The sequence below is a fragment of the Centruroides vittatus genome, unplaced genomic scaffold (genome assembly GCF_030686945.1).
Source record: "Centruroides vittatus isolate TY-2023 unplaced genomic scaffold, ASM3068694v2 contig_879, whole genome shotgun sequence".
Classification (NCBI taxonomy): domain Eukaryota; kingdom Metazoa; phylum Arthropoda; class Arachnida; order Scorpiones; family Buthidae; genus Centruroides; species Centruroides vittatus.
This window is the reverse complement of record NW_027122571.1, coordinates 414,303-435,824: the sequence shown is the minus strand read 5'-3', so window position 1 is coordinate 435,824 and position 21,522 is coordinate 414,303. Positions and strand designations below refer to the sequence as shown.

At 27.8% G+C, this 21,522-nt stretch overlaps 1 protein-coding gene across 1 annotated transcript; it reads left to right on the top strand.

Moving 5' to 3' along the window:
* The first annotated feature begins 208 nt into the window (after window positions 1–208).
* LOC136983258 (ileal sodium/bile acid cotransporter-like) lies at window positions 209–21,440 on the top strand. Its single transcript, XM_067279962.1, has 6 exons — window positions 209–408; window positions 8,605–8,810; window positions 12,422–12,626; window positions 12,692–12,952; window positions 15,174–15,300; window positions 21,138–21,440. Exons 1-6 carry the CDS (start codon window positions 253–255, stop codon window positions 21,236–21,238), a joined length of 1,056 nt encoding a protein of 351 aa, XP_067136063.1. The 5' UTR covers window positions 209–252; the 3' UTR covers window positions 21,239–21,440.
* Window positions 21,441–21,522: the final 82 nt, after the last annotated feature.

Here is a 21,522-nt window from a genome sequence, read left to right as displayed (position 1 = left end):
ACTTTATAGTTTTATTTAATTTTTTTTGGCGCAAAGATAGATCGTCCACGATATCAATCAAATAAAAATAAAGCGAACGTAAATAAATACTATTATGATAAAAGTAACAGTTGTAGTATTATTTGCTATCATTATGGTGAAGTTAAAAGCTAGCAATTGAGAGTAGGACGACGCATTAATTGCGGTGCGCGCGCATATAAAATATCTAGAAAGAGTATTTATTGAAAAGTTGGTGTGGAACACTCAACAGGTATGAATTGCAGTCAAGAAAATAGCACAGGTAACTGTAGCAATGGGGAGGAAAATCCTTCGGAGCCACCTCTTCTCAAAACTGTTCATGATATTTTATTAGTTACTTTATTAGTAGCTGTCATGTTTGCTATGGGGTGTCATATCACGGTAAAAGAGGTAAGCCGGAATTATATATTCGATTAATTAGTTGATCTTTTTTCTAATGGAGATAAATGTCACGTGTAAACAACAATCATTTAAGATAATTATAATCTATCTTTTAAAGAATAAATGAATGATTTTTATCCTTATTTCCTTGTTTCCTTATTTATCTAAATATTGAAAAAGTAGCGTTTTAAACATTCATATTATTTATGGTTTATTGGAATTTTTTATTCTTAAAATTACCTGTTAAATTTTTAAAATTAATGCATAAACTATTTTGTTATTGATATATAAAAATACACGTCGATTATTTTCAGTTTATATACATAAAAATATGCGAGGAAGTTAATAAAAGTATCCAACCGTAATATTTTGATTATAGGTTATATTTCTTTTTGATAATGTTTGTTAACTTTTAATAGTTGCGTTAATTTATTATAAAAGATAATGATAAAACGTGTTTTTCATTGTTTTAAATATAATATATAGAGTACTTTATCTTTCTTTTTATCTGTCTGATTTCAGTTTTTTATTTATTGTGCATTATAGGATTTATATTCTTTTTTTTTTAATATAATTTATTTTAATACTTTTTTTTTTGTATCTTTTTTTCTATTATTATATATTATGTAGTTTTTTTTCTATTAAATTGTTTTGTTATGTTAGTTTTTATGTTTTATTTGTTTTTCTGTGTATTCATTTTTTTATCTTTTTTTAATTTTTTATATCTTTTTCTTATTGTATTTTCTTATGTTTTTTTATTCTTCTCTTCTTTATTGTCTTGTTTTTTTTTACTTTATTTTTTTATTCTGTCTTTTTGTGTTGTTTTATTTATTATTTTTTATATATTTATTAAGAGCAAAGAATGAACTTATTTTTATTTATATTTTCTTACTCTTTTGTTTTTACTTGTTATAGTTTATTTTTTTGTCTATTCTTTGTTTGTGTTTTTTTTATGGGTTACTTATAATTTTTCTTTTATGTGTTATATGTATTTTGTTTTATATAACTTATTTGTTTTAATGTTTATAATATATTTCATTATGTATTTTATTATTTTTGGATTATTTATTTCTTTTGATTCACTGTTTTTATTTTGTTGAGTCTATTTTTTGATTTAATGTTGTTTTATTTTATTCTTTTCTTATTTATCATTGTTTTTTTTAGTATTTAACTATTTTGTTATTGATATATAAAAATACACGTCGATTATTTTCAGTTTATATACATAAAAATATGCGAGGAAGTTAATAAAAGTATCCAACCGTATAATATATTACGTAAACTTACATAAGATGAAACGAGATCGAATTTTAAACTAGAAAAATAAATAGCAAATAATAACTTTTTAAAGAAAAACTAACTAAAAGTTGTATAAGTTAGTACGTGAAGTATTTATTTTACTTGAAAAACCCGTAATATTTGCATATATATAAATATATAAATAGCAAAATATTTTCATTTGTATGTTTAATCAAGTTACATTAATAAATTGCGGTTTATATATTTATAACTTTAACAAAATTGTAAAATATTAACCGCAAAATGAATATATTTTTATATCATATTATTTTGCGGTTAAAATATTTTTTAATTATCGTTGAAGTTATAAATTTAGACAACTGGGGAATATTTTATAAATAATTGAAACGTAATTATCACAGTCTGTTTGGTTTTTCCCTTTAAATATGGGAAAAGACATACTTTTATCATTTTCTAATAATTTAAATGATATATTTTATAGTAAAATAAATTTTATTTATTTTTAGATTTAATTACATCGTTTTCATTCTGCTAGATTTTACTGTTTACGTGATGTGTTAGATACGGTATTTTATTTTACCAACCAATTGATTGTTAGTTTCTATATGTTGGTAAGCTTTAATCTCACTCTGGAAATTTTATGTGCCTTTTTATATTATTTAGTAAAGGAAATGAATAAATATAATATATATAAAGTATTTTATCGGTATAAATAACATAAATGGATTAATTTTTAAAAATAATTTCGGTTTTTGACCGATATCCGAGCGATAATGACGGATAAGATTCTTCGTGCAGTATTAGCATATGTGTTTTATTCACGCTATATTTCATCACTGGTAATTTGATTTCCATTGCAAAATACAACTCTAATGAAGGATTAAGAGTCCTCGTATGGCCTACATTTTCGCCTTTTTTTTCTGAAAAAGGGGTTAGGCTACGTTAGTAAATTTCGACACGCGCTGTAGGTCTTCCTCCTATATTTCGGCAATAAAAGTTTATTCACTTCAAAGCGGGAGAATCATAACGAAACAGATAAAATTGATGATCGTTGTTTATCTTAAGTGAATGACTGTTAAGAAATAGACTCCAGTCTAAACTATTTTTCATCTAGCCAATTTTTTCTAATTACATCTGATGGACGTTTGAGAGTTATCATCGACGGTTTATTTAACAAATGATTGATGAGATAAAGATTAGCCGAAATAACAAAAATACCATAAAGAAACTGTATTTAACTTAATTATACTTAATTAATTTGTATCAGGATCGGTTGGCAATCGAGGAAATGATGAGATTTCGTTTCCTGAAGGGATAATTAATTTAAAATATTAAAGGAAATATAAATAATGAGGATGCAGATCATTACGATTTTTTTTTAACATTAGGTTTTATCAATATGATTTAAGGATAATCTGTAAAGACAAGGTCGAGGACATTCTATTTCTATTTATCTTTTTTTTCTGTTATGAAATGCCTGTACACAGAGTAAATAAAATTTAATATTATACATAAATATGCGTATACGTGTAACCCTTAGTAAATTTTTGTCACTTTCTATAATATAGTTCGCCAATGCAGGTTGTGAAATTTCACACTGTACGGTGGAAACTATTTTCTATAATGGCGAAAGATTTATATTTTTCGTGACAATCTTGTTAGAAAAATGTAAGATACTCTTCTGTGCCAACAATTGTGTAATTTTATACACCGGAAATTCCCTTTGGCAAGTTGCTTATAATTTTCTTTTTCAGTTTCGTTCTTGAAAATAGCATTTAATTAGGTAATAAGTGTGGAGAAGTTAGTTAAAGTCATTAAGTTCATATCAATCCTGAGTGATCAAAATGGTATTTTACAAAGTTAAATTTTACGATAGATAAAATTTATATGTAAAAAATCGTTTTAGAACGTAAACCCATTTTTAATATTTAATGCGAATCTCGCATAACGCGACATTCTTGTGAAACCTATATGAAGGTCCCTGTATATATTATACTGTATATATGTGTCTGTGACTATAGGGCGAATGATTAGGTTTTTGCACTCTTAGCGCCAATGAATCCAACTCTTAAGTCAGCAAATTGAATAATACTCACTGTCCTGAATACTCTGATTTTCATATATTTTTATCAAAGAGTGTACTCGATATGGTATAATAAAACTTTTCTCTCTACGTTCAAAAACATAGGATTGAAATATTATATATTATAGTTAATCGTTTTATCCAGCTTTTGACGTTTTTATGTTAATTGTAGATGGTTGCACAAGTGTCTAAGCAGTCACACTTGTAATGGAGTACAGATTTACGCTGAATTTCGTTTAGCACGGTATTTACTAACACGCAACACCCGCTTATAACAAAGACCATACTGTAACCTATATTATTTCTGAGTTATATATATTTGAATTAGTATTACATAACGATATAAAAGTTACACTAAAATTTAAAATTTTCTTTTAATTATTTTTACAATTATTACAATAAAATATTCGAAAATAAAATTTTGTAAAGTATTAATAATTCAAATATTACTTCCAAGAAATTTTATATTTATATTAACATTTTAGATAATATAAAAATATATTTTTTATATTAAAATTTAACAAACGTTAATTTGATATGCAGTTGTTTTTAATATAAAATTTCAAAATATAGTAATTTTATAGCCCACGCGTTTGAGACCTAATTACAAAATAGAATCAGACGAAATTAGTTTAATTATTTAATATTTTAATAAATAAATAAAATAATTCTACGACATTTTTAGCGATTGCAAATAATTGATATTAGAACAAAACCCGCTTCGATAAATAAGAAAAACGTTTAAAATCTTAGTTTCTCTCTCTCTCTCTCTCATTTATTTCTAGCATGAATTTAATATTTGAAACACGTCCATTAATATTGACTCAGTTGATAATGAAAGTTGGAAGTTAGTGCACATCCAGGTCAGTGAGACTGGCTTTTGCAATCGTGTTGATTCTTTTAACTTTCTGTCGTGACATCCAAAAACAGTAGGTCAGTCTGTAATGGTTACAAGTTTTGTAACCTAGAATTTAAGGATTTTCATTGACATCACGTGACCTTTTAATAGAGTAACGTGAATGAATTCAAGTTTTTGCGATATCGTGATTGTTACCATTAGCATTATTAGTGTTAAAATTTATTTTTCTGAAGTTGTAATCATACAGTTTAGGAATATTATATATAAACGATAGTTTACACACTATTTTCTTAATTAATTATACGAGATTTTATAATTACAAGAATATAATATACTGCACTATATAATTCTTTGAATTCTATATATATATATATTTTAAATTATTATTTTTTCTCTCATTCCAATGTCTTGTTGGATCGAATGTTTTTGAGAATTTTATCTTGTCTTAAAGTCATTTGCCTCACTGGATCGGGCCTTCTAATAGACATCGAATGAAGTTAGAACCTTATAATTTTCCCTAAAAAGTGTCGGAAAGTCTATTCTCTGCTTAACTCGGTAGTATAGTAAATTACCTGATAGAGCAATTAGCCAGATTTAAGCTATAATTACGATATTGGGCTTATATTACTTTGCCCCCTTTGAAGAAGTTACTGTCGACATCTGTGTATTCAATATTGCAATTTCTTCATCCATACATTAGGTCGTTTATTTTTCGTGATTTTATAGTATTTTTGTATATTCATCCTTATCAGCTTATTAGGTCTGTTTCGATATATTTGAATCATTCAAAAAAAAAAGCAATAATTTAATAAAATGCATTTTATTCAGAAATTTCGGTTAACTCCGAGCATTTATTGAAAATAATAAATAAAAAATTTCAATTTAAAAATGTAAATAATACGTTAAAATCAAACTTTATTTCTTTTAAATAATAAATTCATGGCTTTACACATTTGAATATTACGTGATCTCACACGACTTTTTGAACGATACAGATTTTGCTTCATCATGTTTTAGATGTAAAATGCAATGTATTGACATTTTTCAAAAGCATTTAGCAGTTAAAATTCAAAAGAAATTACACCAAAGTAAATAAATTATTATATACAAATTGATAAACGAAAAAAAATAATAAATAAATATTTGAAAGAGGTTTCTAGGTAAAATCGTAAAATATTTTTCATATAATAAACAGGTAAAAATGCTTCGTTATTTTTCTAATAAATTTGTGTTAAGTAAACATTTTTTTACTGTTAAGGAAGATTATTTTTTCGAAACAGCAATTTTATACGAAAATAAAATTATGTAATTGTCAAATTTTATTTTTGATTTATTAGAAGAACAATGATAAATTCACAATGAGATTATTATTGGCTGAATCTGTACGTAAAGAATACTAAGTACATTCATAACTATGTAGCAATAAGGGTCATTATTGAATATCGTGTATAGAATTATTCTATAATGCTATTAAAATGACAATACAGAATAAAATTCAATTTAATTTTAAATAAAAGACACAAAGAAAACGTTAATTTGGGATATTATCAAATGAATGCTTTCTTCGTGTTTTATTTAAAATACGAAAAAAAAAAATAATTATTTACCAACGTTTTAAGCGCATGCATAAAAAATAAACAATTATAATAATATATTATTTAATAGTTTAGAAATAAAATTATAAATTTATCTTTCTCGTCTCATCGAATTCATTTTCTTGAATATTTGTCATTAACAATCGGATTTTATTCAGATAAAATCTAACTCGTACTTTTATAGTCAATTTAATGATATTTTACATGATTTAATTTTACATTTAATAAATCAATTATATACTGTATTTATATTTTTATATAAACGTAATTATTTCGCTGAAAATAATATTATTATAACGAGAAATGTTGATGATATTAAAATATTACTAATGCTCTATTTTAAAAAAAATGATATTTTAAACATAAAAATATATAATTTAAAAAGATCTAAATACAATTTATTTATTCTTATATTTGCATTTACTCTTTTCATTATTATGCATATCTATGTAAAATTTATTTTATTTGAGTAATATGTTTAAGTATTTACAGGCGATGTCTGACAGGACAAAAACTCTCTCTCCATTTAACAATTAGTGACCAGTTCCCATAAAAACAATGTACAAAAATAATGAAATACAAAGTGAATAATTGAAATATAAAACGGTTAATTATATAATAATTTTCTACAATATGATTTGAACTTATTATAATCGAGGCGAAGTAAGTTTTTTTATGCTGTTGACGTTTTCGTGGTATAGCCGCAGCGATGTATGTGAAGAAATGAGGATTGTCTTGTATGAACGGAGGGATCCTGAAATTAATTTAATGGGATGAAAGGCGATCGTTCACAAAATTTTGGCTTTTTTTTTAGCAATTCCGTTATGGGTTTGGCGTAATTCGCAGTGGGGGGACCGGATGGTAAGGGGCGGGTGCCCGACGTATCTAGACGAACCAACTTCAGAAAAATTCTTGGAGTTTTTCGACCCATCGATCCGCCCAGCAGTGGCTGAATAGATAAAACCACTGGACACTGGTAGTTGGTCGTAGGTTCGCGCCTAGCCAACGGGTTGGCCACCCGGAGTTTTCCGGGTTTTCTTTACGTTAGTAACACCTAAATAGGGGCAATTTTCCATGATCTTCCAAGAGGCATCGCCCATGTGTTGCATTGCCATATACGAATTAACCACCGGATTCGAAGCCTCTGGTTTCCCATAGCAAAAGGTTACCTACCATCTTTAACCGCTCGACCATCCAGCCACTTCCCAGTCGTGAAAAATATCGGTTAAAACACTCAATAGTATGAGATTCATCTAACTTCTTTGTCACATTCAATACGATCTCTGATGAAGTGAATCGTAAGTCCCAGGTAAGACTGAGTATTGAGTATTTCTGTCCAGATGTAAGTTATTAGGTACATGCAGTGGGTACTGTTTAAATATTCCTTTAAGTACTTTTGCAATAGTGTAAACTTTATCTGTGCTCAGCGTTATTGTTTTTTCTTTTCGAGATGGAAAAGTTAAACGTCCATTCAGAAATTGTACTAAAATTTTAAATTTTCACTTTCCACGGTATCAAATGGTAAATAATTTTCAATAAAAATATCCTGCAACATAGCCAAAAACTTCTTGCACTGGATATTATCACAAGTATAGAGTGTTTGGAAGCCAAGAATCCACGAATTTTGAGTCCTTTTCTGTTTTCATTATCACTTTGACTCGTTAGATCGGTTTCTGGACAATCTTCAGCCTTTTAAGCTCATTTATCAGCTTCCGGGTGCAAAGTGGTAAAGACATCATCAGCTTATTTGTCGCTAAGTCTAGGATATCTGCATTGGAAATCGAGTCGGTTCAGAAATTGTTACGAACGAATTAACCTGGATATGTGCCCCGCATCTCGTCTTCTAATCGAGCACGTGACGGACATGAAAAAAACATTCTTAATGGTGGAAAGAGTTAAAAAATCATTTCTTTTGGAGACTCTAACGTTTATACATCGTAACAAAAAATATTATGCAAATTTTTTCAGGTAAGAATTGAAGGAAATTGCGAGTGTTCCGTGAATTTTTCAAGTTCACGAAAATTTTTAAGATTCAAGATGTTCATCATTCAAAAAAGCCGAACATCGCTTATTGATTACATTTATTATTTAATTATTTTTCGTGTTTTTCTATTATTTATTACCGAGATTAGGATGCTAATTTATTAATAACGCTTCGTATAGAAAATTACAAGTTATTGTTTGTAATTATAATTAATTAATACTTCCTTATATATAGGCCTATATATATTGTACAGCGTAAACTTTCTAAACTTTTAATATTCAGTTCGGGTCTATAAAAATTTAGTTATTTAATAATAAATATTATTTGATAAATTAATAAAAGAATTTCACTCTTCGTTAACACCAAATTACTTCTCGTATTTATTTTCTTAAGGTAAAACTTTAATGTTTTTTGAATATTTTAGATATGGCAGCATATTCGACGTCCAATAGGTGTTGTCATTGGGATGGTTAGTCAGTTTGTGCTGTTACCTTTATCGGCTTTTGGACTCATTCAAGCTTTTGGTCTAAACGCTCTCCATGGTACAGGTATGCTATTATTGGCATGTTCCCCCGGAGGAGTAACATCTAGTATTTTTACCTACTTTTGTGATGGTGACATCTCCCTCAGGTTCGTTTCTAATTTTTAAGTATTAGATTCGCATCGTCGCTTTTTTCGAACTAGTCACGAATATTCATTCATTTATAGTTAAAGCCTAAATATCAATCGCTATTACAAATTCTAATTAAATCTAGTGCCGAAATTCGTCAGATTTTTTTGATAATAAGATATAAATTTTATTCAATTAATGTTTACTGCGTTATATTAATTTTCTGTGCGAAAAAATAAATTGCTTTTCGGTTAATGTTACCCTAGGTATACAAAATGGCGGCTCGTCTCTGACTCCAGCATACAGAAGCGAGGAAACAGTGGGGACGCACGTTTTCTAAACCTAATCTATTCTAATAAATTATCATAATTATTAGCAACTAAATTATTAGAATAGGTTAGGTTTAGAAAACGTGCGTCCCCACTGTTTCCTCGCTTCTGTATGCTGGATTCAGAGACGAGCCGCCATTTTGTATACCTAGGGTAACATTAACCCTCCTTGAGAGATATTTACGTCACGATTAGGCTATGGCTATTGCTTTCCCGGCAGTTATATACTTGTATAACAAATGGAAAGTATGGCGATCGGTTAAAAAATTACTCTTCTTAATATTTTTACATTTTTTGAATCAGGAAACCTTGAAAAGTTGAGAAATGCAAAAGAAACGATTCTGTTCACCCACTCTGAAGCTCAATAACTCCTGTGCGTCTTGTCAAAGATTTCTGAAATTTTGCAGGGAGTTTTGTGTACTAGGAGGATTGATGCTATTAAATTTTCGTGGTTAAAGATCAAGGATGTAGAGAGGTAGAGGGGGGGGAATCGTATGTCATATCTCGAGTGAGGTCGGACTCGTTATTAGCATTTATAATTTTTTTATAAAATTTATCGGAGAGATGAGTTTTATAAAAAAAGAATTAAGTGTTTTGTCGTTGTATAATAATTAATATAATAAAGTTTTAAATAAAATCTCATAACAGATGGTGTCACACACAGTTTTAACATTTGTCTGGAAACTACGCAACTGGTTGCTAGATTTGTTTTAGTTAAGACCGAACGAGAGGGATTAATGTTTTATTGTTTTAGTAATCAGCTAGAATTGCAATCCTTTGAAAAGATAAAGATATCGGTTTTAAGTGGCAATGAATTTTATAAAAATTCATATATATTTTGCAACTTTTATTAGGTTATTTACTTATATTTTTTATGTATACAATAAAGTTAAATGCCGCCAAACGATATTGAAAAAAATATAAATATTAATATAAAAATATTTAATTTTTTTAGAAAACTGCTCTAGAATCCTCACAATCGTACAAAAATATTAAAATATAATAGAATTGAAGACGTAAAGAATAAATATTTAGAATCATAATATAAAAATTCTACAGACAAATTTACAATAATTTTATGTTAAAAGGATTTTCTGATATTTAATAAACATTAAAATATATTTATAATTAATTGAATATATAAATTAAAATTTGAAGAGAATAATTTAAAAATTATAAATTTTTAAATAAATCAAAAGAAAACAGAAAACATTTATTACAAATTTGTTCTTTGTAAATTGTTGTAACTTCACAATTAAAATAAATTCAGCCTTTAAAATGTCAAATCGTATTAGATATTATCAAAAAGTTTAAGGTTTTTACTTCTCAGTTTGAAGGTTACGCTTCATTTATGAGTATTTATCAAAGATTCATTTATGAGCATTTATATCATAAATAAAATATCATAAATCATAAATAAAATTTGTTTCCTCATACAAATATAATACACTTAAATGTTAATCGAAAAATAAATGTACTATGAGAAATTCAAACGCTTTGTTTCTATTTAGAAGCAGGTATTACCTTGATCAAACCATAATTCTAAAAATGAAATTATAAAAAGAAAACAAAAAGTTATTCTGGGTTATTGTTTTTTTTTTTTTAACATTCATTGACTGTTATTGAAAGTCAAAAGTTGCATTCACCTAGCTATTCAGTAAATGGAAATAATGATTTTGGTTGATAATGAATTCGTTTACAAAATTTAATATTCCCGAAGGATCACTCATTCTATCATTGACTTCACACCTGAGTTATCTGATAAACAATACCATTCACTATAATTTCACCCGAGTAAACCTTTACTATTTACCTGGAACAATACTGGAATCCATCGTCTAGTACAGTGATTCTCAACCACTGCGCGAGATTTTTGAAATGTGCTGCCACTGCGAATACCCGTACATAAGCGACGTCAGACAAGTAGGTTCAATAGGTTCTACCTTCCTAGGGCGCGTTTGGAAACTGTAACAGGTGTTACCGGTAACTGCCGGTAGTTACCAAAGCGTTTAGACAATGTGACCTAAATAACCAACCGCGTTTAAAAATCACTGTTATGACGTCCTGTGGTACTTACCGAAGTAACTGTGTGTGCTGCCAAATTTTTAAATTATTAAAAGTGTACCGTGACGAAAAAAAAGGTTGAGAATCACTGGTCTAGTATATCAGAAAAATTTTCCTGAATGCTCAGTTTATTGAGAAGAGGGAAAGTATGTTATACGCCAATATTTTTAATATATTGAATACATCTTTTCAAATCTTTACTATTATTGCCGACCATATTCCGGATAATTTGTTCCTAATAAGCAAAACAAAGAGGAAAACTATAAATGCTATTTACGATGCTCTCGAGTATTACAAATAAAATTCAAGTTATTATTTCCTTATAAAATAATGCTAAAATTTTTTAAATTGAATTTATTTATTTTTTCTTGAATTAAAATTCTATATAACTAATTGATTATTTTTAGAAATAAGTTAAATTACGATAGCGATTGATATTGAAGCTCCAATTCTTGCCAATATTTTGTAATTAATTCGTAAAATGCTATATATATTAATCAACAAATCAACTAATAATATATAGATATTATTAGTTGATTTGCTATATTAATATATAATTAATAATTAACTAGACTATAATAAATAATTAAATTAATATACGAAAATTTTTAAAAGTTATTATGATACTATTTTTTTAAAAATATTGAAATGATAGACAGATCTTTAAAACTGTGCAATTATTAACTAATTATATTAATTTAACCTTTTATATAATTGAAAAAATAGACAATTTTAAAAAAATTCCTAAAATATCTGAAATTAAGATAGAAAATATAACACGGATAATTAAGATAAAGTTCAATACACTCGTATTTTATTATTATTTTTAATAAACATTTTATATCAGTTGAAGACTTTTTATTATTTCAGTAATAAATTGAGTAATAAAAAATAATTAGGCAATAAAGTTTTTATTGTTATAGTTTATTTTTATCCTTTCATTTTCCTAAGCGTGATATGAAATAAATATATCTATTCGTTATAAAATTAAGTATGAGTTAACTGTAGCATATGAAAACATAAATTTTATTTAAGTAGCCTTTAATATACGTGCTTATAATATTTTCATTTGTCAATAATCAATTATAAAAATCATTTAAATAAGCCTTTTTATAAATTGAATAACATCTATATTTGAGAATATAGCATCAATTCATTTCTAATTACTGTACATTTTTTATGCTATTATGTAAATTATTTCTTATATTTTTTTGAATTTATTTATTTATATCTTTTAGCATTACTATGACGGCTTGTTCTACGCTTTTGGCGTTGGGCATGATGCCACTGAACGTCTGGATGTATGGTAAAAATCTGACAACCAGAAATATCGTTATCCCATACGCTAAAATGGCAATTTCTTTGATTTCGGTGACATCACCCGTAGCATTAGGCCTGCTGGTACATTGGAAATTTCCTAAATTGGCAGCTCATTTAACAAAAGTAATAAAGATTTCAAATTTTGTAATTATTTAACTAAAAAAATGTTAATGTGTTTTATTTTTCAGATCGGTTCTTACGCGGGTATTGCCATTATTGTTATCTGTCAGACTATGGAGGTATTCATCTTTCCTAATATTTTCGATGATGTTCCTTGGCTTCTTTATTTGTCTGTAGTGTTGCTACCTATTTTCGGCTTTATATTGGGATACACGTCGTCATGGTTATTCCATCAAAAACCAGCCGCCAGAAGAACTATAGCTATCGAATCCAGTGTACAGAATGTTGGCACATCGTTAACTGTGATTTCACTATCGTTTCCGTTTCAGGTATCATAAATCTAATAATTTTCAAGTATAAAAAATTTAAATATATATAACCTATATTTATAAAGTACTCGAAGAAGCTGAAAATAAAATAAAAATAAATTAATTTATTATGTCTCAAGAATAGTCGTGCATATAACATATTCAGCTGATTATATAGTAGCCAAACAGTTTTCTAACATATTGAATGGTTTTTCGAGGCGAATACATAAACACCCATTCTATAAAGTCAACCGGACACTTTAAACACCTGTATACTTAAACACGTGACACAGGTATTATTCAGATCCCGTAGATGCCAGATTAAATAAAATTTTATTGTAATTAATAATTTGATGATTTGTAATGTAAAAGCATGAATATACATTATGGCTATGTACTGTACATAGAAATTAAACGTCTATTACGTATAATGTTTATTACGTTACTTAACGTTTATTACATTATTACGTATAATGTAATAAACGTTATACCATTATTTACTTCTGTTTTTTAGTTATAATTATTCAAATAATAATATAAATTTTTATTATAATTATTCATAATTTATTCATTTAATTATATTATGAAATGAATAATTATAATTTCAAGGAGTGACATTGATAACACAAGTCTTTTATTTGGTTTAAATTTCACGCTATGAGTTGCACGTACACTTGCAGCAGTGAGTTGCAAGTGTACGTGAAGAATTGACGAGTTTTCACCGCTGATGAAGAAATGACAATTAGGTTGTAAATGACGCTGCCATTTGCAGTGATTGTGGCACGTCAATTGTCAAGCAGGATCTTCAAATGATCACAAAGAGCTTTCCGAATCGCCACGGAAGTCGAATTAATAAATTTAAAAATAGCATGCGAAATTTCAAAAGCTACAAGTTGCTATTTCTGTAGATACAATTATCAATTATACTCCAAGGAGAAAAATTATCGATAGTTCCTTTTCTGCCCGATCAAAAATGAACAGGAGCTAGAATGATAACATATACGATTGTGTTTACTTGTTTTATGCTATTTGCAGACAGCTATCAAAACTATCCCAAACCCACTGTAAGATTGATAAACACGCTATTTACTTAATTATTTCTTAATCTTTATTTATTTAAAATCTCTTTCTCGCTTTGTAGTGGAGAAACAGAGTTTATATAGATATAAACACAATTGATACTACTTTGAAGATAACTGTTTTAAAAAATTCTAAATTGAATTGTTAAGCATTCATTAATCTTATCGCGTTTGACGTTACTTGAGACCATGATAAATGAACTCATTTTTTCCTTTTAGTGATAAACAATAATTCAGCACTTAGACAACTGTATGAAAATAATCATTCATAAAGTTATTTTCAATGTAAACTAGAATAATTTCACAATTTGTTAAATCTATAACGATTAAGAGAATTTTTCAATTATTTTAAAATATACGCTCTACGATATTAGATATTGTTTAAAATGGTGATAACAATATCTATCTAAATTTTTTAATATTATGCATATTCTTCATTGTTTTTGTGGGTTGAATAGCAGCCCTAATTCGGCTTAGATAATTCAGGATATGAATTAAGTTTATTCTCTGATTTGATTGCTTTTTGTGTTTTTAGTTTAAGATTCTGTAATTATATAATGTTTATTGATATATAGACTATAATTATATGGAATCTATTGTTGATATAAAATAATTACTTAATAACCAATCTTGGTTTTATATTCACAACGTGAAATCTGTTGCTCTACTTTGTTAAAAAAAAAACTGATTTAGATTGCTATATTCTTATCTTTACAACAAAGAACATAGTAAAACTAATTAAAAATGATATACAGGGTGTTCATAAAGTCCATGTGCACTATCAAATATTAATACTTTTGGAACATATAGTTAACACGTATCAAGTTATACATGATCTGTAAAAAGCTATATTATATAGTATATATTTTTTCTTTCTAATTATTCTTTTTGTAAAGAACCGTACGGAATATAAACGATTCAGAATATTTTTAAAATTAACTAAGAAAATAAATTATTTTAAAATATCATATTTCATGTTACATTGCATTCATTCTGTGGAAATAGGCCTATTTCGAGAAATAAACTTCCCAGATGATTATTTTCAAGTGTGATATAGTCTGAATCGTGCTTATGATTCTGATTGAATAATTAAGTCGCAAATAATCGGAAGTTAAACTCTGGAAACAATATCGTAAATTATTTAATATTATTATTTTTTTCAGATACAAAAAAGCGTATTATTATTTCCTTGGCTCTATGCATTTTCCATGTCGGCCATTTGCGTGGTGATTGCAATTTTATATAAAGTATACATCAAAGTATTTAATGAAAGAAAGATCGATGTAACAGGTAAGAGAGATTTTACTGATTTTTTCAATATTTAAGTGGGAAATTGCAAAATAAGAACACATTTCCAAACAATTACATAAAATAGTTAATAAATAATATACAGTATTTTTTTTATAAAAGTGATATTTTTGACGATATAGATGTAGATGTAGATTGTCACGCATTGAATTGCATTGAATCTCTTCTTATTTGTTTATAAACGACATACCATTTTGTTCTTATAATTATCAGAAATTTATCTTGAAACATCTCAGTTTCACTTTAATTATTCTTAAATCATGTAAAAAATATATATAATACATACAAATTGCATTATCTAATTACATATATATTTTGTATATAATTAGGTAATAGAGTGGGGCGCGAAGAAATGATTAATGTCATTGTTTATTTTTGAGACAACTCCCGCATATAGCATAATAATTACAGTACATACTCACAACTTTGCTGCCTACATTAACATGATTATATTGTAAATTATCATTATGATTCTAATAACAATATAGTCATTATGTCATCAAAATTTGATTTAATTTAATGGTATGTTCTATTTTATTTTAAGTTTCTTCAATAAAGCGATTCTGTAGGCCTGCTATCCAAAATGAAATTCCTAAAAAATTATAGATTTGTAGGCTTTTATGAAATGTGTAGGTGGATACGAGAAGTTTCTATAAATATAGAGGTGCCTCTTAAAAAATTTATTTATCAATACGAGCAATTATTTACCGGACTGCAGTTTTTAATCATATTTTTAATTTATTTAAATTTAAAATATATGCTCTCCACCTCAAATTAGTAGTGTCTTGCCCTTGTACATCACACTTTTCCTGTTAGTAATAGAGTCGTTTATGTAACTCTTTTCAGGGGAAAAATTTGAAATGAAATAACGTGACTTCTGGTACAAACCGGAAGTTTGTGTATAGTTAATCGTGGCTTCCTGCCCTAAGCTTTCCATATCCGGTCTCGACTTTCATGTATCTCGAGATTAAGGAAGGACAGACAAACGGACGGACGACGGTGGCAATTTATAAGTCTACAATTTTTTTTCAAATTGCAGCCCAATAAATACAGAATTGTTTTACATAATGTTTTATGGGTAATCATACAAGAAAGAATATACAACGAAAAGAAGCTCATATTATTAACAAGAGAAAAGTTTTAGGAAAATTATAAGCATGTTTAACCATTACTTTCTAGAACATAGGGGGAAAAAATGTTTAATAAATAAAAATAAATTCTGATACGTGTTTTTAAGATAAAATTCAATATGAATAATTAACTATTTTTTTTTTATTACCGGAATAACGGAAAAATCGTTTCCTTCGGGATATTCCATATTGGTAACAAATACTGTATGACAAACGGGAAATTAGATTTTTCCTTTTTCCGATTCGATAAAATTACAGTACTAATATAGATATTACTTCTATTTTTATTTTTATTATTAATAATACAAACGAAAATACTTTCGTAACAAGAAAAAATGAAACGTCAATCTATGTCAAACTTTAAATACGATAATGCATTTTGAATTTTCATTGTTTTTTAAAAAAATGGATCATTTTTCTGATCATTAATACTTTAAAAAAAAGTTAATTTTAAGAATTTCTAGTAAAATTACATTAATTGACTTCATTCATAAATCAATGAAATTACCTTTCACAAACTTAATTAACTTTCGTTGTTTTCTTAATAAATTTTGAACTGTTAATTGCCTATCATTTAATTAACAAATGTTTTATTAATTGAAAAAACATATTTATTGTTTTAAAATTTTATTTACCTTATTACCCTTTTCAACTTCTCGTGCATTTTATATCCTATTTAGGTCACTGATGATATCATATATTTACATATTTTTAGTTTTCATATATTTATGATGCAATTATTTTTGAGCATAATAGTGATCCTTGGTTTCTAATAACCAACATTTAGAATATATTATCTAAAATAAACAAACTTTTTGATGCCATATCATAAAAAGTTCGATAAAAGAGACTTCAGGTCAAGTTCTAGGTTTCCATATTATACATCCAATCTCAGATTTCCTATAGGAGATTGCATATTTAATTAAATCGTATGTAAAAGCAAACCTGTCAAAGAATTGTTATTCATTTTAATATCAACCATATCTTGATTTATTTGGTAATTGGTTGTCAAAAGTTCTTTATAAAAAGGTACTATTATTTTTTTTTTCTTGTAGTTTGATTTCAGATCCTGACAATAGCTGCCAGAGGCTGCAATGTCTTCACCGACTTTTACTTGATAAATTCTTTAAAGTATTTAATAGAATTTATTATATTACACTAAGAGGGCCTTTTTTCAGGCACGCTGTGAGTTCGGCCAGGCCCACAATGGGCAACAGAGTGGTGAGGAACAGGATCAAATCCATCCGAGACAGATTCTCAAAAAGTTCCTGGGATTTCCTGGGAATTCAACCTCTTGTCCCCCAGAGTGTAGGTTGACGACTTAACTGCATCGGCCATTCGTCCGGCTAACTCTGGGCCATTAAGAGTTTTTTTATTATAACAATTATAGCCCGGCAGGTAGTGGGAGTCCGACATATTGGAGCCGGTACCCATGAAACATTCTTATGACCCAGACATAAAGACAGGACCCAGAGAGCGACAGACTGCATCTTTATTGCCTTTGCCATCCGCCCATCTATATCTGTTCATTTGTACTTTTCTAATTTTATTGAATGTTTGTTTTATTTTATTTCTGTTTTATTGTAGGGCCGTCCTAATGCATTTAAGTTCCTTGGCTAACAGTATCAGTCGCTCATTTGCATAATTAAAACAAAAAATGCATTTTTATTTTTGCATCAGAATACTGGCATAAATTATATAGAATACTGGCAATACGATTGAAAAGTGAATTCATTTACAATGTAATAAAAGTGTAAAAGACAATTTCCTCAGTGGAAAATAAAAATGGCAGCGCCGACTCCCTATGACTGCAACCCTATTAGCCCAATTGTTAATCCCAATTAGCCCAATCCATTCGTCACCGACAGTGCCGAATGGATAAAATCACTGGACCATTTAGTAAGTATAGATTACTCCATGCACTGAACACTGATAGTGTTGGCGACTCATCAACGGCTTGGCCACATGGCCAGGCCTATGGTGAGTCGTGAAAAGTCATTATCACTTGACAATGATTAAATTGTCCCTTCTCATTTGTTGAGAGAGAGTGTGAAAATAATTTCATCTACTACAAACAGGTGTAACTCGTTTCGTCTATCAAGAAGTTATCAATTATCTTGCAATATTTCACAAACTAACAGGTGAATCATTTAGAATAGAGCACTCATTGGGCCATTCTATGTCGATATCTCTTAAAGACAATATTGAAAATATTTATTGAAAGAAACCAATTCGCTTTCTCCCAAAACTAATTTCGGAATCTGAAAACGATGTTATACATAATCTATTAAAACCTAAATGTTTTCTCTTAATCAATCATTCGGGAGAAAAACGAACGATTTAGGACAGTCAATAATAAAAATCTTTTAAAAATTGGTCGCATCTAAAAAATTAGAACTGTCATTAGCGTTACCTCGATAAATAGCGCGAATTAGCACAATGCAATTAAACAACTTGCACAATAAAAAATTGAATTTGCAGGAAATGTTATCAACTTGAACTTTTTTGTTTCTTACACGCATCTTTTGGGGATTCTCGAAAATGTTATTTACTTTAGAAATGAACAAAACACCTCACAATGTTACAAGTGACTTTACGCGTTACAAACATCTGACTTCGTTACAAGTTGTTATCAAATCTGTCAAGCGTTAAAGCATTGTTTTGTTGAATTAGGCTTTTCCTGTCAGGTGTTAACTGTCGTCAGGTTTTTCTTTCTTGGTTATATTAAATTGCTTTGAAACACACTGAATTTGTAATTTAATTAATAAATGCACAATAAAAAGAATACGTTAAGTGTAATGCACTTCGGAACAGTATTCAATGAAATGTATTTCAATAAAGTTGGGGGAAAGACGGGATAGCTCTTTAAACTAGGGAAAAACTTTGTGTGTCGTTGAATGCCGAAAATTGTTTATTTCAACTACACTCAACGAAAAATTCAAAGTATTAATTTTTTCTTCTCTTTACGTTTATGAAATCGTGTCAAATACTCCATCTTGCCCCGTTACCCCTTTAGGGATCCCCTTTGTGTTAGGACTCTCTCGGAAGTTTTCATAAGCAGACTGGCCTAGATACTTCGGGTCTCATTCCTCGCCACCCAGCCGTTCTTATTATGGGCATAGATAGAGATCCTCCTAAGAAAGAAGGAATAAAAAATTAATTCACTTCTTTTGCAGATTTATTGTTTTTATTTGATGTCAAAAGTTAAAACGGATAACGACATCAAGTTATCATTGACGAATTACAATACAAGAATGAAAATTCTTATATAATGATAATTTTTTTAAATAATTGTCAGGATGCTATTATTATTATAATCCTAACTAAATAAATTATGTTGTATTGAAGAATATTTAAAATATAATCATTTGAAAATAGCCATTCTAAAATCAACTTCACAATTGATTTACCATTTTCTTACGCAGATGTTTCTAGATTCAAGCAGCTTGTTTAAACTTTGTATCTATTTTTAAAATAAATATAAAGTTTCATATAAAAATACGAGTCTTTTATTATTCCTTGAAGATAATAATATCAAAATTTACAAACCATTATGTAATTTAATTGTTAATTGGATTGGTGGATCTAAACAAATAGTAATCCTTCACAAGCAAGTGGAGAAATAATGCTCGTTTTGTCAATTCAGTTAATCTAATGTAGACAATAGATATTGTTCAAATATCTTTACACAAATATGTTTTATCTTTATATACAGATATATCTTAACAAAAGAAATCCATTGATTTAGAGAAGGTAATCTCTTTGTTTTGACGTTCTGTTGCCTCGATTATCATCAAAACTCCTTTTAAATGTCAATATTAGATCCATTGATAATTATCTGATCTAGAGCAGCTGATTTATCTTTGTCTGTCATGTAGATTCTCTAATTATTTATTGTTCAATTCTTGTACTTTTCGATTTATTCCAATGTTGTTCTTTTGTTTAATGTTATTGAAGTATTATTTTATTGTTTTTTAGAAAACAATACTTTAATCGAGAGTAAACAAAAGATTTTCATTCAGCTTTTAAATTTCTGATTGTTTGCTTGGGTTGTATTTTATTTTAAATGTTTCTTTTATGTTCTTAGTTGTATCATTACGATTACTTATTTCGAATTCTCGGCAGAGTCAGCCTTAACCTATTTTTCACTCCAGACAGCAGACCCCAACTTCGGTCTGACCTAACATAACCTAAAACGAATTTGCCATTAATTAAGTATGAGCACACCGTTTCCCATCGTGTAGTATATTTATCTTTTATTTAAAAAATAGTTATCATAAAATATATATACTTTTACATTTTGCTACCCCAGGCATGTGCCTAAAATGCCTAAAAAATAAGCCTGCCCTGCTTCTCAGTTAGACGTGAAAACAAACTTATTAAAAGGCTCAGCGAAATGTACAGTACTATCTTTAAACCAGTTTATTAATTTAATCTATTTTTTACACCAATCATTTAAGAGATTAAAACTAATGTAAATATATTATTGATAATTGTACATAAACTTTTTTTTTTTTTTTGATAAACTTTACACCCTATGTAAAATTGATAATTAATTGAACGTAAACGAGATTTTAGCAAATAAATTGATTAGATATATAGATTGTATTGTATTATTAATTATTAAAACTATAATATTCTATTTAATTTACAAATATGTAATTTTTGTTATTTGTTTCTTTGATTCAGATGTCTCCAAAGAACAGCCAGCGAAGGAGCATGATAATAAAGCATTTACTCACGACGACCCCACAAATAAAACTTTAGAAGGTTATCAAGTACAGAAATGACCTCCATAAAAATTCTGATGCGACTTTCGTTTATATATAAAATATTTTAACTTCGTTTTAAGTAGTTTAAAGCGGCATAAAAGTTGCGATAAGTCGTAAAAAAAAAGCATTATGAAAAGTATAAATGATAATTTGAAGCTATTTTTCTAAGAAGATTTTTGTAATGACCTCGTCCTCTATATTAAACTGTACATAAGTAAAACTACTTAATTACTTCATCATCCTTATCGACAATTCCAAAAATTGTTTTAAATTAACTTCTCGGAGTAAAAATCAAAAATATT

What these genes read in the sequence shown, in the direction of transcription:
- LOC136983258 (XM_067279962.1), top strand. Translation starts at nt 253, where the DNA reads ATGAATTGCAGTCAAGAAAATAGCACAGGTAACTGTAGCAATGGGGAG. An exon ending in GTCATATCACGGTAAAAGAG is followed by an intron (nt 409 to 8,604) that starts GTAAGCCGGAAT and finishes TGAATATTTTAG; the next exon opens with ATATGGCAGCATATTCGACG. An exon ending in CACTATCGTTTCCGTTTCAG is followed by an intron (nt 12,953 to 15,173) that starts GTATCATAAATC and finishes TATTTTTTTCAG; the next exon opens with ATACAAAAAAGCGTATTATT.